Consider the following 26,113-nt stretch of genomic DNA (forward strand, 5'->3'; position numbering starts at 1 on the left):
TTGAAAAGCTGGCAACCCTAGGTAGAAAGGTTGAGATCCATCTAAGGCAGTTATTCCGAAAATTACATGGAGATAAAACAATCCCGAAAATAAGTGCATAACTCCAGAACAGGTAGAGTTGAGAAGTCTGCCTTATGCAGTGTTAGCTACTGACTTATTTTGCTTTTGTTCAATGATGACGGATTAAGTCAATGGTATACCGGAGTAAATAGACGATAGTTGACTGGAGTCTGTAAAAAAAAGACTTCGCTGCTGCCGACTATGCGGCGTTGTGACGTCACATCGGCAGCTTGCAGCTTGCAAATGATCTATGAAAGGAGGTGATGGGAGTATCCGCCTTTGAGATGGGCGCAAAAGTATGGGGTAAAAGGTTAGAAATGACTTGGTTGTAATTATACATGGATCAAGGGTTCTGTGAAGAAGGAAGGCAAGAACACACCGAATTATAGTAGAACTCACTTTTGCGCTTTTATATTGCTGGATGATTCGGATAATTTGCGAAGATCTGTGCTAAAGTTAGGTGCATCAGTGTTTACAGAATTCTTGTTGTCATCCTGCTAAGGGAGAAATGTTTATAGCTTTGTGGCTTACGTACGTTAAAACTTGCTGAGCAAGAAATGGACAGGGCAAATAAATTTCCTGTGTTAGGCTGCAGTAGCTATAGTTAAAAACGATAGGGATGCATTGCCGATTTCAGCGTTAGTTGTGCCTAGTTTTTTATATAGTGTTCCACGACATAGTGTTGTTGAAAACTGTTGGAGATTTAAAAAAAAGGCTGTGACTGGATTACAGTCGTTAGTAATATATAGATCACACGCACTCGTATGTGCACCGAGAGCATTAATCAGCCGGTTGCTGCAACGCCTGTGCTGTAGGACTGTAAACATCTACATAGAAAGGCACTGTCATCGACGTGCAGTCTTATTTTTCAGTACTTTGTACCATCAGTTTATGATCTTTTTTTATACTTTTCCTTGGGTTATCCAGGGGTGCTTTTCTTGCAATTTTGGGTTGTTCTTCACGCAACATGATGGAGATACAGATTGACGATGGAGTGGTGTACCAGGATGATTATGGCTCAGGCTCTGTCATGTCGGAGAGGGTCTCTGGCCTGGCTAACAGTATTTACCGGGAATTTGAAAGGCTTATTCGGTGTTATGATGAAGACGTGGTGAAGGAACTTATGCCACTGGTTGTAAATGTACTGGAGAATCTGGACTCTGTGTTGACAGAAAATCAGGAGCATGAAGTGGAACTGGAGCTTTTGAAGGACGATAACGAGCAGCTTCTTACTCAATACGAAAGAGAGAAATCTCTTCGGAAGCAGGCAGAGGAGGTAGGTTACCAATGATGAAGACGTCGTGGCGTGGTTAGAAAGCGCTTTACATTTGCTGTAATGTCAGATGGTTATATCACTGTGGGTTTGCAACACTGTGTGTAGATACATGGATTTATTGCCAGTTTTATTTATGATATCTTTCTTTTCCATGTGTTTTGGAAAATGTAAATACATCCACTGTAATTCATTACATATTTGAATTATGATGTTACTGTAAAATGATTTGGTATGGGGGAGCTACAGGCCTTCAATGTTGTGTTTAACAGCGCATTTGCTTGTGGTTTACAAAAAACCTGATATTCCATAATTTCCATTTCATGCTGTTTTAGGAAGCAATAAACTGATTTCATATGTGCCGCGACCGCTTCGTAGTCAGTTTGACAATGCATTCCTTTTTTCAGTTTTCTGATATGCTTATAAGGTTTATAAGGTTTATATTATGCATTACTTTCAACTGTACATATTTGCGCAAAATGTCCAGATTTTTTGCCTCCTATTTTGGTCCGTTTTAAATGAAATTGTGGTTTTCTGGCAAATCATTAAAGATGGAAGTAAAAAAATAACGAGAAATATTTGAGTTTCAGTCTTCGTACCTTTCAGAAAATTCACGATAATGCAAAACCTGTTATTCTATCAATGTTCTAAGTTTGTAAGAGCGCTATTTAAAATTTGGCCTTATTTTTGCCCCTCCATTATTTATGGCTTTGTCCAGATTTTTTCTTCTAAGTGGTTGAGAGGTATGGCTAGTTGTTATTTTCTGTTAAGCACCTTTAAGTAGACAAACTTAATTTCTGACATCCACCTTCCAAATCGAGGAGGGCTATACACAACAACCCAGATATAAATCTGTGTCTACCTATCCAGTCATCAAAACCAGCATCAACGGTAGACAAAGCGGCTCTTTGCTTGACTAGTAGGCTAGGAATATGTTAAGTTAGGAACATATCTTCCCAGTGGGTCTTGTTTATTTGTTGGTGTTTGTTAAGTGCATAATGCAGGTGTTTGCAAATCCACTGATCTTGCAAAGCAGCAGGAGGTCAAACAGGACTGGGTTGTTCATGTCATATATGGTATGATTGACTGAAAGGAAAATTTGCTTGGTCAAGTGAAATGCACTGGAATCATTTCACTGAAATTGGCTTACCTCGAAAAAGACAGTCTTGGGCATTAGATGGGGAACAGTCACTATATGGTTTATCAGACCCTGTATTGTTGATCATTTGTAGTGTTACAGAAATTCACGAAAGTCGAATTTATGGAATTCTTATTTCCACTGATTTATGTTCAGTAAGAGCATTGTATAGATTTGCACATTTTCTTTAAAATGTAAAGAAATGTATAAGGGGATGTGAATGGCTCTGCATTTCCTGGTTTGGGTACAGCATAATTTTAGAATGGGAGTTATGCCATAATGCTGTGGAGTTGTGTCATCAGTGACTCATTAAACTGTGTTTTGCAGCAGAACTTTGAAGTCACGGTACACAGATTACATTCTGTCCTTTTAGTGTTCATTCATGGGTTATATGAAGTGGTAATGGATTAAAAGGCATTAGATATGGATCCTTCTGTCTGTAGTTTCAGTCTGTATTTAAGATAGAGTGAATGTTGGTGTAGTTCAAAGAAAAAAGAGAAGTTATTTACTGTGCATTATTAAATGTAAAACAAAGCATCAATAATGGGCAAACAGTTTATTTGTAGGTAACTTGTTGCTACAAGCAGTAACTATAACAAAGTAAAGTGTGTGCCTGCAATTGGTATTGATTTCTGCTCCTGTCCTGTAAAGGCAGTAGTTTGAAGTAGTTGTGTGTGTAAGCTGGACATGACATGACACACACACACACACACACACACACACACACACACACACACACACACTGTATTACAAGTGGTTGCCTGAATACCTTTTACTAAGCGAAATATGAAAAAAGCCTGCTGAAAAATCTCACTCCTAGGAATGATTGAATTAAGGCATATTTATTTGTTTTGTGTGCTTTGTTGACCAGATTAGTCTCACTAGACAAATTTCTTCCTTTCAAGGAAGACCCTTATATAGTAATAGGGAAATTTGGCCAGGGCATCAGGGAACTTCCTCTACACTTTGCCTATGGGGATTCTCTTTGCTGTTACACTTCCTGTTTCCGGTTTGGGTGCGGAGGCAGCTTGGAGAAGCAGGAAATCTAAAATCAAAAATGGAGGAGGAGGAAGGTGTTTTGGATGAGAGAGAAGCTGTAATCAAACAGCTGAAAAGCCTAATGTGGCAGAGGTGAAATTGGAAGTGCGGAAAATGGAGAAGGGAGAAAAGAAAGTGAAAGAAAGTCAAGCAAAAGGCAAAAAAGACTGAGTCAAAGCAGATATGTTAGATTCAGAGGAACTATTTCCGCATAATATATTTGCAGCAGATTCAGGAACGCCTGAGTGCGTTGTTGCAACTTTCCAGTCGGGAGGGTTGTGGACATTTATTTGAAATAATTAATTGAACAGAGTGAACTGGAGAGCAAGAAGGCAGTGTTATAAGGTTCATAGGTAGGTACTAGGCTTTTGGCTCTGGGGCCTATACAAGCCCAGCCAAAAAGGTACCTTGGCTTTTGCCACCCAAGAAAATTATTTTCCTGTGCCACTGTCGAGCAGAGCCACAGAGGTGATCCCCAGGGTGAATTTCCTATTTCCCATCTAGTCATCAAGATTTTTCTTGAAGAGTGCTAATGAGGAGCTTTGTTTGATATAGATAGGTAGTTTATTCCAGAGTATGGGGAGTCTCTGGGACAGGAATCTATCCGTCCGGCATGTTCTGTTTATTGTGGTGACAAGGTTTAGGTCCCTAGAGTGTGTAGCTCGGAGGGATTGGGATTTCTTTAAGTGGAGCATGTCCAACAGCTCTGGGTTTGACATAGCTTTGTATGTTAGGGAGAGATCACTTCTGAGAAGGCGATATGCGATGGAGTAAAGCTGGAGTTTTTTGAGACTGTCTGCATAGGGCATCTGTTTGAGGCCGGTAATCCTCTTTGTGAGGTATTTCTGTGGCCTTTCCAGTTGTTGTAGATGTCTTGTGAGGTACATACCAAAAGGGGCGTTGTACTCTATAATGGGTCTAATGAGTGATGAGTAGAGGGGAACAATGACCTCTTTTTTTTCTGGATGAGAAACCTTTTGTGATGAGGTGTGCCATGTAGAAGGATTTCCTGACTACTGTGGTGATGTGATTATCAAAGGAGAGACTGCTGTCCACCTGTGTCCCAAGGTCTCTTATCACACTTTCAGTATTAAGTATACTACCGCCCATGTTGTAGTTCATGGCTACAGAGTTTTTACCAAAGGGGATGACAATGCACTTTTTGCCATTGAGCTTGAGGCCATGGCTTTGACACCAGGCATCTGTCTCAGTGAGGCCCTTTTGTAGGATGTCCACATCTTTAGGAGTTTCAATTATGGCTCCTAGTTTGCAGTCATCTGCGAACTTCGTTAGTCAAAGACCTTCTGTGTTAGCCTGTACTTCAGAGAAGTAGATACCAAACAGGAGAGGACCCAAGACTGAACCCTGTGGTACTCCACTTGTCACTGGTCTGAAGTCGGATTTGGAGTCTGCTACTTTCACAGTGTGGGTTCTGTCAGTGAGCCAGTTGGCAACCCATCTTGTGACATAGGGATTTATACTTAGTTTAGTGAGTTTATGTATAATTCCAGAGTAGGGGATGGTGTTGAAAGCCTTGGCAAGATCTACATAGGCTGTGTGAACCACCTTACCCTTGTCTACGGCTTTGGTGACTGCTTCAGAGAGGTCTGTCAGGTTTAGGAGACAGGATCTGCCTTTTACAAACCCGAACTGGGTGGGGTCCAGAGTTTGGAGATTACCAGTGTCTTTGTTTATAAGTTCCATGTTGATACGTTCCATGGTCTTGCAGACCAGGCTCGTCAGGCTAATGGGGTGGTAGTTCCGGGGGTCCGTGGTGGCTCTCCCCTTCTGGAGTGGGATAACCGTCGCTGTGTGCCATTCACCAGGCACAAAGCCTGAGGTGAGGCTATGACTGAACATGGTACTTTGGTGGGGTGCCAGTTCGTTCTGTAGTTCGTTTAGAACACAGCCTGGGATGTTGTCTGGTCCCATGGATGCTGTGTTCTTGGCTTTGGAGAGTGTGGTTTTTACCTGTGCAGCCGTGATTACAGGAACTTTACATTCTTCCGGTATAGAGATGGGCTCTTTAGGGGGCGAGAGGGAGGTAAAGTTAGCACTGAACCTATCTGCCAGGATGTTGGCAATATCAGTTGGGTCTGTATATTTAGTGCCATTGTGCTGTAACTCAGAGCAGATCTGAGTATTGCCCATGAGATTCTTGACATAGCTATAGAATGCTTTGTGGTTGTCTTTAGAATCAGTGGCGATTTTGTTTTCGTAACTAGCTTTGGAGGATTTTATCAGGGATCGCAGCTTCTTACTGACCAGGGAGCTCCTCCACTCATGGGATTTTACTCTTTTGCAACAGTTTCTTCCTTCTGTTGTACAGTTTGTTTATAGCAGGGGACCACCTGATTGGCTTCCTGTTTTGGAGGATAGCGTCTTGGTTCTGTTTGGGATAGCACGATCCATGCACTCATGTAAGTGCTTATAAAGTGCAATTGTGTAGGATTTGGTAGTTGTAACTGTATTGTCCATCTGCATAGGTGTCATGAAGTTCAATACTTCTGTCTTAAGAAGCATGAAGTTGGCTTTGGAGAAATTTTTTACCATGGTTTCCTTAATGGGGGGGTGGGGGGGTGGGGGGCAGGATATATAGGGTAATTCGCTTATGGTCGGATCGGACCAGTGAGGCGTTGACTTCAGGTGCCAGTTACTCATGTTGGTAATGACTAGGTCTAGGATATTGTTGCCCTTGGTGGGGGTGTGGATGAGTTGATCCAGGGCATTGGAGTTTATGAATTCCAGAAAGCGTTGAGCGAAGGAGTTGGTACGTGAGTAGTTTTCCCAGTTAATGGTGGAGTAGTTGAAATCGCCCATTATTAGGGTGTTTGAACCATAATATTTTCCAGTACATCAAGAAAAGAGGAGTGGGAATCCTGGGGCATGGTGGGTGATCTGTAGCAAGCTACAATTTGGATTGCAGTTTTGCCCAGAGTTAGTTGCACTTGGATAACCTCGGCTGGATTATGCTGCGCAACTAGCCTGGAGGTGTGGATATTCTTAATGAATATGGACACACCTCCGCCTTTGGTGTTTCGGTCCAGGTTACATGGCCGAAAAGTGTGGTATGAGTTATAACCTGGTAGTGCAGGGGTGCCTCTGGAGCCTTGAACCAGGTCTCAGTCACTGCACAGATTTCGATGTTCTCCATTTTAGAGTGCCTCAAGTGAGTGCATTTTGAGATTTCGACTTCTAGCATTGAGTAGCATCACCCTCAGTTTTTGCTTGCCAGTTCCTGTTACAGTGGTGAATTTGTCATTTGAACCTTGCCTAAAAAAGGCACTATAGGGGCGGCAAAAACCTTAGTCAGGACAAAATTCAAGTTGTTCAAGAAATAAGGAAGGAAGAAAATAAATCATATGCACAAACAGTGAGGGAAGGTAAAAGTAGAAAAGAAAGCAGAAGCAAGAAGAAAACATTGAGTGAGAATGAGTAGCAAAATGGAAGAGGAACTGGGCAGATATGAAATGTGGGGCAGCAACATTTCACAACTGGGTACTGAACCCAGAGAGGTAAGAGCTTTTGTCTCTATTAACAAAGGTACCTTTAGTGAAATTTTTTTTGAAGAGGGGCAGTATATTGGAGAAATTTTTATAACAGTATGAAAAGAGAAAAATGATAAGTCTTGGAACTTGGATGCTGTGCAGGCATTTAGCAGAGAAGGTTTTGAGTATTTGTACAATTTCCAACTGAAGTTGAAAGAGATGATTTTAAAAGACTGTTTAAAAACTGTGTGTAGAAATGTTATGGACATTATAAAGATCATTGACAGTAGATATTTATGGACTGTGGGATGGGAATGTGGTGTTATATTGAAAATGCATAATGACAAAATAATGCATTTGCCAAGTGTAATTAATGTGGAGGGGAATAAGGAATTGGTTAGATACTGGTGACAACAAAAGACATGTTTTTTTATGTGGTAAAAATGATCATTTAGTTAACAGTTATGACAAAAAGGGAATGTTTTATTTGTGGTAAAGTTGGTCATGAAGCAAAAAAAAATATAAGCAAAAAGCAAAAATGTATAAAGTGTGAAAAAGTAGGACATTCATGGATGGGCTATAATGCTACAGAAAATTATATACAGGAAACAAGTTAGAGCAAGATGGGGAGAGTATTGTAGTAGGTAATACAGGTGAAACACAAAAAGAAAAAAATGAATGAGAGATGTAAGAATGGAAGTAAATGAATGTATGGGAGAAATAAAAGGAAAATGAGGAGAAATAGAGAAAGAAGTAATTCAAGTGATAAAGGGGATGATAAATGGATAAGAGTTGAAGTAAAATAAATTCTATTGGAAAAAGAGTGAAAAATAGAAATTGCAAATTAAAAAAATATATAGGTATAGAAGGAGACACAAAAGGAAAAGGATAAAAACAACAGTAACATTTCTGTAAGGTGAGAGCCCTAGCTATTAACGTGAATAGTATAAAGAATGTTCATCGGAATGGTGTAGAATTTTAGATATGTACATTATAGTATTAATAGACAAGAATAAAAACAGAAAAAGAAAGAGTACAAGTTAATGGGTTATGGGAAGACAAGGTTATGTGGAACCTAGGAAATGAAAAATGCTCAGTCATAGCAATTTTATTTAAATAATGTTCTGGATTATACACTAGTAGTATTAGGAAGTATAGTAATGTAAGATATAACTTACCTCCTCACTCCTTTCCCCAGCTTTCTCTCCCCATTTCCACTGTCCTTCTACTTTACTAATCTTCTTTCTGTCCTATCTTCTTATTGTCCTTTAACTTTGACACTTCCCCCCTTGTACCCCCTTTTTTGTTTCTCCTTCATTGTTTTCCTTGGGTCCATACCCTTTTAATTTCATACCTATATGCCTTACTGATTAACTTGCTCATATTTTTCTACTAGTTGATCTAAATATTGCTTCAAATTGTGTACTTTTTTTCTGTATATAACTGTTTAATTCAAACCACTATTATGTAGTGTACTATTTTCAAACTGTAATTGTGATTCTGTACTATTACTATGTCTATTTTTCTGTTTATACGTTGTTTTATTCAGTTATATTTCATTTGTATGTAATTTTGTAAACTGTTTTTTGTAATTTCATGTATCATGTGTTGTGCATTATTTTTTTACATTGAAGTTTTTCTCCCTGGGCGTGCACTGAAAATGGACTAACTTGGCTAAGTGGACTTTCCCAGTAAACAAATGTCAATAAATAAATTAATTGGAATGGAAGAACCAAATATATATAGGGTGATTACTGTCTATGCATACACTTTACAAAAACAAGAGATTATGTTTAGGAAAATACTTGATTTATGTCAGTGTAAATATGCAAGTGATAGTAGTGGAAGATTAATACAAAACAAACAGAGCAAAAAGCTGGTCGATCCAGAACTCTGCAAATAATTAAATAAACAAACAAACTGAACCGGCAAAGTGGAAAGGTAAAAAACATTAAACATTTAAAAACATTAAACATTTAAACAACACTAAAACGATACAATAAAATCAGAGGATAAGTGCTTTTGCACATGCTCAAGTCTGTCTTAAAGGGATATGTTTTATGAATTGTATTTTGACTAGATCTGATGAAGCACCCTGAGCAGGTGTGAAAGTGCTTATCCTTTGATTTTATTATATTGTTTTAGTACTATTTAAGTGTTTATTAAAGTTTTTTTTTACTTGTCCGCATTGCTGGTTCATTTTGTTCTTTTATTTATATTAGTGGAAGACTTCAGTTACGATTTGAGGCATAGGCAAAAAGAAGGAGTGGATATAAAAGTTATGTCAGATATGATCAAAAGCGGTAACACTTATGGAAAAACAAACATTGGACATAAAAAGAGTAATCTGGAAAACTGAAATTGATTAGTTTATAGTATCAGAGAATTTAAGTATTTTACGTCAAGGAGTTAAAGTATGGTTTTTTCAGTCCATGTAGCAATCTGGATAGAGATTCAAGAAAGAATAGGTTACATAAAAATAGGTAGAGAGAGAAAAAGAATTAATGAGTCCAAGCTAAATGAGTATGTAAAGGAAATAATACATCAGCTATGGCTGGATCATATTAACACAAGGATTTTATAAAGATTGGATAAGTTGGTAGATTAGGTTAAAAGAAAAATATAGAAAAGAAGTGGAATGGCAAAGAACAAAAATAATACAACATACGTAGTTGCAAATATAATGAAATCAATAGCGGAGTCTTTAAAAACATAATAGTTTTTAGTAGTTTTGAAAATTGTATTGTATTTAACTTTGTTGACATTAGCTTTGTAATAATTGTATATGGAGATTTTCTCTCCGGGCCTCCATTGAAAACGGGTTCATTTTGACCCAATGGACTTTCCCAGTTAACAAACTGCAAATAAAATAAAATAATAGAAGATAAAGAGAAGTTTTTAGAAAAAGAGAGAGAGAGAGAGAGAGAATGTTATATGAAATTAACCAAGAGAAATTAAAAAAGTAGTTTGAACAAAGATATTTTTTTATAAGGAAGAAAAGAAGTAGCAGCACCATATTTAAGTAAAATGGTTAAAGAAAAAATAAGAATAATAAGAAAGTTAAGGGATGAGGAAGGATGTGTAGTGAATACACAAAACAATTATGCAAATTGTAAAGAGTCATTTTGAAAGCTTTTTGTATATTTGACACTATAAGAAAAATAAAACAAATTCCATTTGTCTGTCCAAAAACCACAGGAAGTCAGTCAACTTTATCACAGTCAACTTTATCAACTTTTAGCGCTTTCATTCACACATTTATTACGTGAACTTCATCAGAAAAACTGACACTCTTGTCCATACTTCCTTTTAAACTAAAATAACAGGAAATGACATCAATAATAAAAAATTAATCAATCCCCCGTACAAAATTTCCTATATATATACATATACATACACTCTTAACATTCAAAATTACTAAAATATATGAGACATATATTAATGTATACCTAATTACATAATATTTTCACTTATTGAGTAAAAAACATTTTAAATTAATAAGCTGATAAGTCACCAGGACTAAATGAGTCTATTAATTTAAAATGTTTTTTACTCAATAAGTGAAAATATTCTGTAATTAGGTATACATTAATAGGTTTGAATATGTCTGATGAAGTTCACGTAATATATGTGTGAATGAAAGTGTTAAAAGTTGACTAAGTTGACTGACTTCCTGTGGTTTTTGGACAGACACCTGGAATTTGTTTTTTTGGAGATTCATTTGGTCTGTGTTACTATAAGAAAAATAAATGGAACTTAAAAAATTAACTGAAGAGGTCAGTAAGAGAATGGAAGAAAATATTACAATGACAGAATTTAAAAATGTGTTGAAAACAGTTAATGTAGAAGCAGCTACAGATTTAGATGGACCTGCATATCTGATGTATATTCTTATATATATATATATATATATATATATATATATATATATATATATATATATATATATATTCTTGATATGTAAGAATGGCAAAATGAAAATTTTTTTAGAAGTGTTAAATGAATGGTTTGAAAAAGGTGTAAATGATGATAAAATACGTATGGGTGCAATTAAATTGTATGGAAAAGGGAGAAAGAACAGACATAAAAAAACTGGAGACCACTAGTACTAAATGTGATGCCTGTGCACTGCCCAGCAATACAAGGAGCCTCAATCCTCACCACTAATACCAGAGAGGGGCGTCCACATTAGGAAGGATAACAAATGCACACACACTGTAAAGTACAATTTCCCTTAAGAGCACACAGATATCACAGTCAGTCTAGGGCTGGTTTCTCCCTTTCTCTCCAGATCCCCAGTAAGACTCCCCACTGGCACAGCTATAGAGTGGGGTCCTTAGCCAGGTTCCCAAGCCAAGTCCTCCTAGCACTCTCTGTCCAACCAGTGCCTCATGTCTTTGCCCAAGTAGCTGACGCACACACACACACACACACACACTTTGAGATATGATTTATATAGAACCACACAGACACTCCTGGGGAAGGCTGACACAAGTTCATTAGCTGTGCCCCTTCTGTCCAGGCTATAAGGTAGTAATCACTGCCACCAAGATAATTACTTATCAGCTACTAAAAAGGCCCTTAGTAAAGGGTGTCCAATTATTACTTTGCAATATTATTATCTGACTGGTAAGTGTGAGTGAACAGCAAGACTATTGGAGTGGCTTTGTACAGTATCACTGTATACATGCAATGTACTCTAGAGCTTAAATTATCTCTACATAAAACAGCCACAGTTGAAAATTTTAAAATATTTAATAGTAAATAATAACACAAGACAATACTTCAGAGATAACTGAGAAATGCTTAAAATAATAGAGTAGAAAAGTTCTGACATAAATAAAGAAAACAACTAGTCTAATCTTCCTATTTCCTAGCTATATCTAAGAACAAAAGCAGTTCTAAAATAAACTTACATATAGAGCGAAGCAGTGCTGGTGATGTTGCATGTTCTCAAGACAAATGCAAAATGGTCCGAGTCTCTCTGTCCTTAAATTGATAACACAGTACCACTGACTCATTTCAGATTACATTATGTTTTTCTCTGGTTCCCAGGCTAACAGAAACTCAGAGTTTAGCAGCCCTTTTGATCTTGCAGCTGGTCAGGAAGCTACAGCAATAAAAGACATTATAGATGCAAATTCTAGCAATTAACTAGTCTCAAAACAGAATAAAGAATCTGCTGGTTCAGACACCAAGGCTGTGAGCCCCGAAATCAAAAACAGTCATAAAATCCTTGACTTATCAGCTTTCTTACAGTAGAGTGCACTGTTGTTACATTTTTGCAGTTCAACATCAAATACAGTCTTTTCACATTTAAGAGAACAAGCCTGTGGCTTATATTAATATTTATAAATGACAGAATTATCTACAAAATTCTAACTAGCTAGGCTGGCAGCCTTCACATATCTTCAGATATCTTCCCCCCGGAGAACTCAAGCTAGTTTTTCAAGTGATCCTTGAGAGATGTTGCTTGAGAGGGTTAGGTGTATCTGAGTATACCTTACCCCATTCCCTATCTTGAGAGCCCATCTGTGTTGGCATTGCTAATCCCACTGAGGTGCTGCACTGACATAGCATAAGCTTGCAACCCTAGGCTCCATCTTAGCAACTTGGCATTTTGTTGTCTGGCTCTGTGTAACCATGTTAGGGAATTGTGGTCTGTCACTACAGTGAATTTTCTTCCATACAGATAAGGGTGAACTTTCTGCAGTGCCCACACTATGGCTAGACATTGCTTTTCTACAGCTACATAGCATTCCTCCCTGGGTTGGAGCCTACAACTGAGATAAACCACTGGGTGCTCTTCTCCCTGTGAAGAAATACAGCCACCAACCCATGGTTCAAAGCATCCACCTGCACAACAAATTCTTTACTGTAATCTGGACTGGCTAACACAGGGGGTCCTTCCAAAGCTTCTTTATGCTTCTGGAATGCCTCCTCACATGCTGGGGTCCACACTACCTTATTTGGCCTATTTTTCCTTGTCAGGTCTGTGAGGGGAGCAGCTATGGTACTTTAACTGGGGATGAACTTTCTGTAGTATCCTGCTGTCCTTACGAATGCCCTCACCTGCTTTTTGGTAACAGGTGCCGGCCATGCCTGAATGGCTTCCACTTTGGCAGGTTCTGGCCTGATCTTACCACTCCGCACTCTATGTCCCAGATAAGAGACTGGAGCGTTTCTCCCCGGGCCTCCGCTGAAAACAGGCTCTGTGGAACCTAGTCGGACATTCCTGGTCAACAAATGTTAAATAAAAATAAAAAAATAAAATAAAAAAAAAGAGACCTCTGCCATACCCACCTGACATTTGCTCGATTTAATGGTCAACCCTGCCTTCTGTAGTGAGCCCGGCACCTCCCTCACATGTTGAAGGTGCTATTGCCAGGAATGGCTGTGATGGCAATATCATCTAAATAAGCAAGGGCAAACCCTCTTGCTAGGATGTGATCTACCAGCTTCTGGAAAGTTGCTGGGGCATTTTTCATCCCAAAGGGCATCTTTGTGAACTCATACAAGCCAAAAGGAGTCACAAAGGCTGACTTCTCTTTAGCACTGGGAGTCAAGGGCACCTGCCAAGTAACCCTTGGTAAGATCAATGGTTGTAAGATACGTAGCCCCACCCAGCTGCTCTAGAGCCTCATCTGTCCTAGGCATGGGGTAAGCATCTAATTCTGTGTGACTATTTTGTTTCCAGTAGACCACACACAACCTGGTGCTGCCATCCTTCTTTGGCACCAGCACCACTGGGGAGGCCCAGGGACTGTTGGACTCAAATTACCTCTAGTTCCAACATCTCCTGTATCTCTTCCCTCAGAGTCTGTTTGACTCTCTCAGGCACCCTATAAGGGGCCTGTTTAATTGGCCTTTGGGGTCCTATATCCACCTGGTGCTGCACCAGGTTGGTGCACCCTGGTTTCCCAGTGAACATGTCCCCAAACTCCTGTAACACTGCTCACATTTCTCAAACCTGGGTAGGGGATGGCTGCTGGGACATTGCTACCCCTTCCACTGAGGTGTCTGTCCAAGCCTCACTGAGGAGATTAGTCACCGGATCTTCCTCAGACTTCTTCTGCAAGCCACTGCAAATACTCAGCACAAGGGCCTCCCTATCATGATAAGGTTTCATCATATTCACATGGTACAACTTGTTCCCCCTGCCTAGCAGTTCCACCATGTAGATAACATCGCTTACCTTTCTTACCACCTTGTAGGGTCCCTCTGAAGCTGCTTGCAGCTTGTGTCTGACAGGAATGAGAACCATTACCTGCTGCCGTACAGTATGCTCTCTAGCTCAAGCATTCTTGTCATACCATACTTTTTTCTGTTGTTGGTCTTCTGCCAGGTTCTCCTGGGCCAAGCCCATGAGTTCTATGAGCTTTGTCCTGAGTTTTAGGATGTATGCCACAACAGACTCCTTGGGAGATTCACACTCACCTTCCCACTCATCACAAATTAAATATAGAGGTCCCCTCACCCTATGCCTATACAGCAACTCAAAGGGTGAAAAACCTGTGAATTCCTGGGGAATCTCTCTGTAAGCAAACAACAGATGGGACAAATATTTGTCCCACTCCCTCTTAAACTGGTCTGCAAATGCCCGTAGCATGGATTTGATTGTAGAGTTTAACCTCTCAACCAGACCATTCTGGGGATGGTAGGGGGTGGTCTTCGGGTGCCTCACCCCACAGTACTTAAACAGACAAGCCAGCAGGTCTGACATGAAATTTGCACCTCTGTCAGTCAGTATTTCTTTTGGGAAACCTACGCTCCTCAAAATCTCTGACAAAGCATTTGCCACCTTTTCTGCCTTAATGGAAGACAAAGCCACTGCCTCAGGGTATCTTGTAGCACAGTGTACTACCACTAGGATATACATTTTCTCTGTGGAACTTGGGGTACTCAGAGGTACCACAATATCCATAGCTACTCTCTGAAATGGCTCCTGAGTCACAGGCAAAGGCATCAATGGAGCTCTCACCTTGTCTCCTGCCTTGCCTACCTTTTGGCAACTGCTCACAGGTCCTTCAGTACCCTGTTACATCTCTGGAAATTTCAGGCCAATAGAAGTTCTGCATAATACGTCTCTTTGTATGTTTTATGCCCATATAACCTGCAAAGGGAATATCATGGGCAATGGCTAGAAGCGCCAGTTCTAGGAACTAACAACTGCTGTATTCTCTCACCTTCTAGCCTTCTCTCAGGCATCCACTCTCTGTACAGTAGCCCTTTGTCCCAGTATACAGATTCCCCCTTCCCTTGAGAATCAGGTCCGTCACTAGCTAACTCTCTCAGGCCTTGCAATGCAGGGTCCGAGAGCCGAACCGGTCTCAACCCTCTCTTTGTAACCCTTCCCAGCTCCCTTCCACAGGAAGTCTGGCATCCTCTGACAGTGGTGCCTCACTGTCAGCCTGGGTACTACTACTCACCTCTACCTTTGCAGTCATTCTGTCCAAGGGAACATCAGTACCCACAAGCAGCTGTGGCTCACCTTCAGTCTCACTGCTACAGCGTAGCTTCCTCCCTGAAGTAGCCACCTCAGCAGTCCTGGCTGGGTCTCTCCCAGGCTACCAGACCCACATGCTTGTCTCAAAGTCTGACTGCGTGTAACTGCATTAACACACAGTACTGCCTCATCAGATTCCTTCCCTATCAGGACATCTGCAGGATGGTAATTTGGTATCCCTGCTGTCTCAAGGCAACCTACAATTGGCATTTTGTTTTTTCCACTTCCTGGCTACCTCACCCTTTGTTCCCCACCTTGCCTCCATGGACATATGTATGCCACATGGCCCCACTGGTTGCATTCAAAACATTTAACCCTAGGTCCTGGATGTCTACCTGGACTAGTGGCTTCCCCTGCTATTGGCAGATTCTGTTGGGGCAGTCTGGGCTGCCCACCATGGATTTCTTTAGATCCATGAGCAGTACTTGGGGTCCCTTTCCTGTGCAGGGATGCCCTGCTTGCTAGATATGTCTCCCTTCTTCCCCATCTCATCTGAAGTAGCACATTTTCCATCAGCTGACCAGATCCTCATGTCCTCAGGCAAAGTGTTAATGGCTTGTTCCCTCACCAGAAGGTCTGCTAGCCCCTCAAAAGTGGTGAACTGACTTCCACTCACCCACCTATGAAAATAAGTGCTCAGTTAAGTAACATATTCACACACACTTTCATCTGCCTTGCGTCTGTGCTCACGAAACTTTTTCCTATAAGTTTCAGGTGTTAGCTTAAAGGATTCTAACAAACAATTCTTAACAGCAGTATAATTAAAACAGTCACCGTCAGACATTTTAAACAAAATAGTTACAGCTTTACCATGGAGTAAGGGGGTCAGGAACTGTACCCAGAGCCTTTGGTCAGCCTCATACTGTTTACATACTCTCTCAAACATATGAATGAAACTATCAAAATGATCCCCGTCTGTAAACTTTGGAAGAAATTTACTGACCTTTTTGTGCTTCTGGAGTCCAGTTACTTCCTTCCCCATTACCTCCTTGACTCTGGCGAAGAGTCAGCATCTCCTTTCCATGCTGCCTCTACTGTTCCTTCTCCACCGCTTCCATTTCTAAATGCCTGGCCTCCAACTCAAGTCTCTTTAGATCCAGGTGGATTTTTAAGTCCTCTGCACAAATGTTGAGCTGTCCATTCCCTGAGTGTTGTACATCAGCTACTAAAAAGGCCCCTACTAAAGGGTGTTCAATTATTACAGTGCAGTAGGTAAGTGCGACTGAACAGGAAGACTATTGGAGTGGCTTTGTACAGTATCACGATATACATGCAATGTACTCTAGATCTTAAATTATCTCTACATAAAACAGCCACAGTTGGAAGGTTTAAAAATATTTAATAATAAATAATAAGAACACAAGACAATGCTTCTCACTACACAGTGCTAGTCAAGAGTTCAGAGATCACAGAGAAATGCTTAAAGTAATACAGTAGAAATGTTCTAACATCAATACAGAAAACAGCTAGTCTAATTTTCCTATTTCCTAGCTATATCTAAGAACAAACACAGTTCTAAAATAAACTTACATATAGAGCAAAGCAGTGCTGGTGATGTTGGATGTTCTCAAGACAAATGCAAAATGCTCTGCCTCTCTGTCCTTAATTGACCACTGACTCATTTCAGATTACAGCATTTTTTTTCTCCGGTTCCCAGGCTAACAGAAACTAAGAGTTTAGCAGCCCTTTTGATCTTGCACCTGGTCAGGAAGCTACAGCAATAAAATACATTATACATGCAAATTCTAGCAATTAACTCTATTCCAAAACAAAATAAAGAATCTGCTGGTTCAGACACAATGACTCCAAGCCCTGAGATCAAAAACAGTCATAAATTGCTTGACTTATCAGCTTTCTTCCAGCAGCGTGCACTGTTGTTATATTTTTGCAGTTCAACATCCAATACAGTCTTTTCACATTTAAGAGAACAAGCCTGTGGCTTATATTACTATTTACAAATCACAGAATTATCTACAAAATTCTATCTAGCTAGGCTGGCAGCCTTCACATATCTTCACACTAAATGCTGATTATATGATTTTTATGAAACTAGTAGAAAAAAGAAAAGTAAGTAAGGCTAGTAAGTTGCTGCCTGATGCATTTTTTGGAATAAAAGAAAAAGGAAGTTAATAACTTTTAATTTTAATAAGAGAATTGGTAGATGATATAATAAATAAGGAAACAGAATTGAAAGTACTAGTAGGAGATGTAAGTAAATCATTTTGACAAGACTAGTAAAGTAGATGTAAGTAAAGTTTTTGAGAACATCCAGCATGAAACATTATGGGAAATTTTGAAAGAGTGCAATATAAGTAATAAAATAATTAACGTTTTGAAATCTGTAGATAGCAAAAATAAAGTGAGACTAGGCATTAATGTTTGGTTAAGTGAGACGGTGCAAATAAAAAGTGGTATTAAGAAAGGATGTCTAGCAAGTACTCTCATTAATTATGAATTTGGTAGTTACCAAGATAAACTTGGCATTGGAGGAAGCTAAATATTGTTCACCAGAGGGAATTCAGATTTCAGTGATGTTCTCTTATGCGGACAGTCTAGTATTAGCTGTTAAAAATAAAGAATGGATGAGTATAGCTATTAAGACACTTGACAAAGAACTAAAGCTGTTAGGTTTAAGTATTAATGAGGAAAAAATAAAGACTGGGGTTCTCCGAAAAAATAAAAGGTAGCCAGTTTAATAAAGAAGTAAACATTTTGGGAATAAGGTTTTGTACTGAGCAACAGAGAATGACAAAATGGAAGGCTACGATAATTAAAATAAGGAGTACTTGTATATTCTGAAGAACATTTAAACTTACATATAGGAAAAAAGCATGTTTAATTAATTCAGTAATGTTAAGTAAAATGCCACAGCAAGTGTATTTGTGATACTGCCAGAATGTGAAAAATAATTATTGAATGTGTTATTTACATTTATATGGGAATTCAGATTGAACCCTATTAAAATATGAATTCTTTATGTTACCAAAAAGGAAGGAGGTTTGGGTTTAGTAAACCCAATTGTAAACATAGCCTCATTAAATTTATTTAAAATATTGACAGAATACAGGAAAAAGGAAAATGGTTAATAAGGATTATAAAAGAAAAATATAACTCAGTATGGGAAAAGCTTAAATATGTAAAAAAACGTAAAGGAGTCACTTGTACGAAAAATGAAACTATATCAAGAGAAACTATTACTATGGAGGATTCATTTAAGAAACAGAGAAAAGAATAGGAAAACATGGTATGAAAATATAATGAGAACATTTTATTATATTTTCTATTAGAAGCATTTAGGAGATTAAAAGAAAGTAAAAGCTGTAAGAACAAGAATAAAAATATGTGAAAAATATGTAGAATGTACAGATTTTTTTTATGAAGGTTGCCTATACATAGGCTTCTAGTAAAGGCAAATATGCCATATAAAACTATAAAACACAGAATCTGTATATATTGTGGGGAATTAGAGACCACTGAACATGTGTTTCTGAAATGTAAAAGTGTAAATCAATTTTAGGAAGAAATATGTGACAGAGGAGGTTAAAAAGATTGAAAAATATTTATGTATTGGGAATTAGAGACCACTGAACATGTGTTTCTGAAATGTAAAAGTGTAAATCAATGGTGGGAAGAAGTATGTGACAAAGAAGGTTAAAAATATTGAATAAATGTTAAATGTATAAATATGGACATGATGGAATACTATGAAAATGTGAAACAAAATGATAAATATAGATTATCTGGAATGAAAGAATGAATGAGATAGAATATATTGGGAAATGGGTATTGTCAGAAATGTTGAAGAAAATTTTTGGTTGTGGAAAAAAGAGTGGAAGGAATTGAAAGTCTAAAAATTTTGAAAATGTGTGAATTACTTGCATGTAATTGTAAATGAGGCTTTGACATTTGTGTATAGTATGTGTATATTGTATTTTGTGAATTTTAATAAAGGACCCCTACTAGTCATTGTTGTGTGACCCATTTTGGAGGAGCACTTCCTTTTTCCATTTCAGGCACAGATGTGGCCCGGAGAAACAGGGAAGCAGATGGAGACAGAAGGAGATGAAGTAGTGAAAGAATTGAAGAAGAAAGCAAATATCAAGACAGAAGAATGTGTGCAGGATTTTGATGAAATGTTTCAAAGAAACCTGTTTGATGGAGATGACTCTGCAAATGATGGATGTATAATTATAGCCCTCCAGTCGGGAGGGTTGCAGGATGATTTACTTAAAGAAATGGTGGTGCAGAGTGAGCTAGAAAATGAAGGAGATGTTTCCTGGGGGGTCATTATGGAGAAAATACAAAAGGAGGGTGCAGAGACAATCCTGAAGACTAGTGATGAGATGGAAAAGAAAACATATCCAGAAAAAGTAAAAGGCGGCAAAAGTGGAGTTGCAGAAAAGGCAGAAGAAAGTGAAAAATGGAAATATGTGGTAAGGATTCAGAGTAAAGAAGACAAAGAAATGGACGACAGGTATGAAGTGGGGGGCAGTTTAATAGCTCCTTTGGGTATAAAATCACGAGGTAAAAGTATTTATTCTTATTAACAAAGAAACATTTTGTTAAAACTGTTTTTCCAATGGAACATTTTCTTGGAGAATATGAAAAAAAGAAAGACGTTACCCATGGAATCTTTGTGATTAGCTATGAATTTATGAAAACATGAATATATAAAAAAAAAGAAAATGACACTTGTAGAGTGCTTTCAATAAATGTGAGTAGTATGAAGAATAGGAATTTTGGAGTGGTGTAATACATATGATATAGATGTGCTTAATATTAGAAGAGACAAGATTTTTAACAAATGAAGAAATATTACAAACAGAAACAATGGGGAGGAAAAATAATTTGGAATTTGGGAAATGAGAGATGTTCTGGATGGAATAACTATATTATGTAGAAATACAGTAAAGATATTAGATATAACTTTAGCAAAAATAGGAAGATTAACCATTGTAGATTTAAAATGGAAAGAACAAGTCTACAGAATTATAATATTATATCCTTATAGTAAATGTAATGTAAGGGAAAGCTTACTTAATCGGAGTTCAGATTATGTATTGATAAATATGAATATTATAACAGGAGACCTTAATTGTGATTAAAAGGCAAGTGTAAAAAGAAAGGAAATATAAAGAAAAATGTTAGAAGTTATAAGATGTGGTAAGTTAAAACTTTAGGACAAAAATGCATGGACTTAAAAAAAAAAAAAAAAAAAAAAGGAATATTTTAAAATAAGAAACGGCTGCAGTTAGCTGGAGAAACTTGAATCAGGAACCGGCAATAGCGTAAAAAACAAGTTTAATTTCCGCTTTCGTCACAACTTCTTCAGAAAACACAGAGTGCATTGAGATAATCAGTATAAATAGTCTAATAAAAAACAATTAATCAATTACATATGCATATAATTCCATTTAAAAATATTCCATTTAAAAATATATATGTAAATCTGTATATATTATATATTAAAACATGCCTTTAAATCAAGTTCAAAACTATTTATGTTTTTATTAACATGTAACTTACGATGTTTTAAAAAACACTTGAAATTAATACTCTCATTTAATCCAGGGAACACGTCCGATTTCAATTTAATTTGCCATAAACATTCCCTCTGTTCTATGTAATTCTTATAATCCCCCGCCCTACCATCTAATTTACACTTTTCTAGAACAGAAAATAAAATTTTTTTATAATGGGGGCATGACAAGGAATGTTTATATAACGCGTTATTGAAATCTTTCACTTTAATAGCGTATAAATGTTCCTTTATTCTAGTGGCCAAAGATCTTGTAGTCATGCCCACATAGAAAGCTGAACATGTGGAACATAAACTAACATAAACCACTCCTTCGGTATTGCAATCTATGTAATCACTCACCTCTAGAATCCTATTAGAACTAACAACGTTGATAAAGGGACCCTCAGAAATGTACCTACACACTTGACAATGTTGGCATCGATACATGCCTTTTTTACTTGAAAAATGTGTTGGGGAGTACTTGTGATTACATTCCAAAATGTTTTTGAGAGTGTTCCATTTGCGAAAAACAAAACTTGGTTCAGGCCCTGAAGTACGTAAAATGTCCTTATTGCCTTGTATAACTTTCCAATTATTTTGTACAATGTCTTTAATATGACCATAATCACTACTAATGTCAAAAGAACCCACTACATTATTAAGGCTTTTGTTAGAACTATTGTTTTTGTAAATGCCTTGATGGTCATGTAAAATAGCTGGGAAACTAATTGATCTTTGGTGATATATATCTTCCCCAATGTTAAATAAAAATGTCTGATCATACCCCCTTTGTGAAAATAAGGTAACAATGAAATGAAATTCAGAAATCAAAATTTCATCCTTAGACGTCATCCTACAGGCTCGAATAAATTGACCTCTAGGAATGTTTTTCTTCATATAAGTAGGATGGCCACTATTAAAATGTAAATAGCCGTTAGTAAAAGTCTGTTTTCTATGAATTTTACTGTGAAAAGATTTTTCGTTTTGATCCCACCATATATGTGTGTCCAAAAAATTGACTGCTAACCCGGCATCCCCTAATGTGAATTTAATGAAACTTGAAAAAGAATTAACCTTGTTAACAAATAAATTAACCTTATCAATATTACCTTCTATAATAAAAATCAAATCATCTATAAATCTACCAAAAAACAAAATGTTAAATTCATTTTTTAATAATGCAAGAAATTCCAATTCCCACCATGCCATGACCATATTTGCAAATGCCGGGGCTCCCGGAGACCCCATGGCAACACCACACTTTTGTTTGTAGTAAGTGTTCCCAAACTTAAAAAAATTGTTCTCTAGAATAATGTCCAAAAATCTACAAATAACAGAAATACCAGAATTGTTAAACAATTTGTTCTTAACCAAATAACTTCGGACATCTTCTACTCCTTGGTCATGTGGTATACATGAATACAAAGCAATGACATCAATAGTAAATATAATATGTTTTTCTGCATCAAACTGAATGTTATTTGAAAAGATTCTTATCTTGTCTAGAAAATGCCATGAGTCCTTGATGTAGGACTCATTGTTACAAATCAAAGGACCTAAAATGGCATCAATAATCAGAGAAATACCTTCAGTAACCGAGTGTGGTGAAGAAACAATAGGACGTAATGGAGGGTTGAGAATATTTTTATGAGTCTTAGGAACTCCAAATATGACACCTATTTTAGGTTTATCCACCGTGCAGAAATTATATAACGAATAATTAATTTCACCAGACATTAAGTCATCATAAAGTAGTGAATGTACTGTTCCAAAATTTCTTAAAATTCTAAACAGAGGAATGCATTCATACTCGTTTGGATTACTAAGAATATCCAACATGCTAGAGTTGTATTGCTCTTGCTCCATGATAACCATATTTGAGCCTTTATCACTTTTCATGTATCTATATTTTTCATTTAAGGCTTTTAAGGAACCTAAAGCTTTCCTTTCCAATTTAGATAAATTATCATGAAAATTAAGATTAGATTTAAACATATGATCTAGGTCTTTAATGCATAAATCCTCGAAAGTTTTGATAGTGTGATGTAAATTTGGCACATAACTAGATGGCTTACTAATACTGCAATTAAATTCAGAGGTATTATGTAACAAAAATGAAAGGTTAAGCTTCCTAGTGTACTTTTTCAAATCTATAATTGTTTTACTATAATTAGCCCTTTTGTTCGGAATGAAATTAAAACCATAACTTAAAACTGCAAGCTCACACTCAGAAAATACATGATTAGTTAAATTGATTATATCAAACCTATCTACTTTAAAATTTAGGCTTCGTCCTCCGACGAATTCGAGCCCAAAAAAGTACGACTTCTGGTAAGAATTGTACTTTTAGCATTCACAATGGCATGTCCTTTTTTATGAAAGTTGTTATTACTTCTATTACTAGAACCAAGACTAGAATGTTCAGATGAATCCTTTAATTGATTGGTTCTATTTGTAATGCCGTTGACTTGGAATTTATCTGCTCCCGAAGCCGCATTTTCTTCAGTAGCAGTCTCTTTGTCCTTGATATTGTCTTGCAACATATCAATAACCGATGGAGTAGTGGGTACCAATTTCGGAAATTCACTGTTGTAAATATCGGAACTTCTGCTGGGTTCAACTACGCTGTTTGTAGTTCTATTTGGACCATAAAAACGCTGATTAGTGCTACCCGTTGTTGCTTCGGCATAATTGCGCTTGTTAAAAAAATGTCCTTGTCTGTTGGGCTCCCTGTTCGGTTGATTAGGGGCATAGTGAGCATAAGCGGTTTTACTATGATACGATTCAATATCTCTTTCAATTTTTAACTGTTTTCTATTGGTAACAGTTTTTGTATGTTCCGATAGCTCTTTGTCAAAAAAGATATATAATGCACTTAGATCTTCACTACTTATGCGTTCCTTAAGGTCTAGCTCCAGATCTTTAATGTCATTCAAAATCAAAGACATTTTATACATTATATACAGATTTACATATATATTTTTAAATGGAATATTTTTAAATGGAATTATATGCATATGTAATTGATTAATTTGTTTTTTATTAGACTATTTATACTGATTATCTCAATGCACTCTGTGTTTTCTGAAGAAGTTGTGACGAAAGCGGAAATTAAACTTGTTTTTTACGCTATTGCCGGTTCCTTATTCAAGTTTCTCCAGCTAACTGCAGCCGTTTCTTTTGGTTTATTTGTCCTATTTTGGGTGTTCGTTGGAGGTTTTTAATATTTTAAAATAGACAAAGGAAGAAAAAGGATAAAAAAGCATGGAAAGAAGGAGAAAGTTTAGTAGTACAGTTATGGGGGCCTATATCAGATAATCGAACATCCTATTTACTGAATGCTTATTAGTCGAATGCTAATGAGTGAAAATACTAAATATCGAATGTTCATTTCAGCAAAACCTTTAAGTCCATCCATCCATCCTCAACCCCTTTTCCCATTTTTACACATGGGCACATGGGGTCGGGGTGTCACTTCACAGTGGTAGTCATCTTGAGCCAAGGTTTACACTGCCGGGTGGCTAGCCCTGCCGCAGTAATTCATTTGTACCATGCACAAACACACTCTCACCGATGGCCAATTTAGAATGTCCAGTCCACCTACTGCATGTCTTTGGAATGTGGGAGGAAACTGGAGCACCTGGAGGAAACCCACATGACCATGGGGAGGACATGCAGACTTCTCACAGAAGGCTCCCCAGCCGAGAATCGAACCAGAGAACCTCTTGCTGTGAGGCAACAATGCTAACTGCTGCACCAATATAAAAAATTCCAGAGTGGTAAAAATATTTTTCAAAAATTTAACTATTCATCCAAAATCAAGGTTTTATGTATAAAGAGTGATGTAGTGGAATACTTAAGTGTATATGGAAGAAGGAAGATAGAAGATAATTAAAAAAACTGGAGAATAATAGTATTGAATAATAATGATTATGAGATCTTTATGAAAGTTAATACAAAAGAGATTTGAAACTAAAATGGGAAATATTATGGAAGATAGCATATATATAAAGGGGAAGGGTTGTCAAGAATTATAAAGATAGACAAATTGTAGATGATAGGAACTGAAAAGAGGAAGCAAAAATCATGATAGGATAGCCTAATAAGGCATGTTACATAATTGGACATAAAATCTTATGGGTGATAATGAAAGAATGTAATGTAAGTGTGAAAGATAGGCAATTTATGTAGCATATAGTAATAATAAAATACTTGCAAATGGCTGGTTAAGCCAAAAGGTACCTAAGAGTGGTGTAAGACAGGGATGTACAATGAGTTGCATACTCTTTCCATTTGTTATGATTGTGATAGTATGTGAAACTGAAAAATTAAGGAGGAGGGATATGTACCACTTGAAGGGTTAAGAATTCCATTTATTTTAACATATGCAGATGACATTATAATAATTACAAAAACAAACAAAATTTGGATAAAAGCAGTAATAATTTGCACAAATGAGTGTTTAAAGATGATAGCGATGACTTTAAATAAAGAGGAAAGTAAAGGTTTCGGAGATGTAGTAAAGATCAGGGGTATGTATTTTACAATTAATTAAATGTATGTGTTGGGTATAAAATTTGGGAATAAAGATGTAAGTAGAAACAAGTGGAGGAAAAACAGTAGAAGAAATAAAGAAAACATGACTTTTCTGGAGAATATATAAATTATCATTTAGAAACAATGCCTATTTGATAAACTCAATATTGATGGGAAAAATATCATACTTAGCAAGTGTATTTATGTTGCCAACAGTATTTGAAAAGGAATTGGTGCAGGTATGTTTTTTTCATTTATGTGGGGTTCTAGATTAAACCCAGTAAAAAGAAAAGTTTTGTGCATATATAAAGAAGAAGGAGGTTTAGGGATAATTAACCCAGTGCTATACACTGCTTTATTACATTTGTGCAAAGTGTTAAAGTGGATAAATGAAAAACATGAGAAATTAGTAGTAAAACTATAAAAATATAAGTATGATAAATTTTGGGATATGGTAAAGAAGAGTAAGAGAGAAACAGTGTATAAATGAAGAAATAAAATATTACGAAGAAAAATATTTTTGTGGAAAATATAAATTGGTGATATAGAAAAG

At 37.1% G+C, this 26,113-nt stretch overlaps 1 protein-coding gene across 1 annotated transcript in view; it reads left to right on the forward strand.

The window, feature by feature from the left end:
• The first annotated feature begins 301 nt into the window (after positions 1–301).
• The window catches only part of MAPK8IP3 (mitogen-activated protein kinase 8 interacting protein 3), a 3,746,918-nt gene continuing 3,721,106 nt past the window's right edge, over positions 302–26,113 (forward strand). Inside the window, exon 1 of the mRNA XM_044088957.1 lies at positions 302–1,336. Within this exon, the coding sequence (XP_043944892.1) occupies positions 1,028–1,336 (309 nt within the window). The 5' untranslated portion in view covers positions 302–1,027. The remainder of the gene's footprint in view (positions 1,337–26,113) is intronic.

This window comes from Protopterus annectens, chromosome 12.part0 (assembly GCF_019279795.1).
Source record: "Protopterus annectens isolate FY-2018-M chromosome 12.part0, PAN1.0, whole genome shotgun sequence".
Lineage (NCBI taxonomy): Eukaryota > Metazoa > Chordata > Ceratodontiformes > Protopteridae > Protopterus > Protopterus annectens.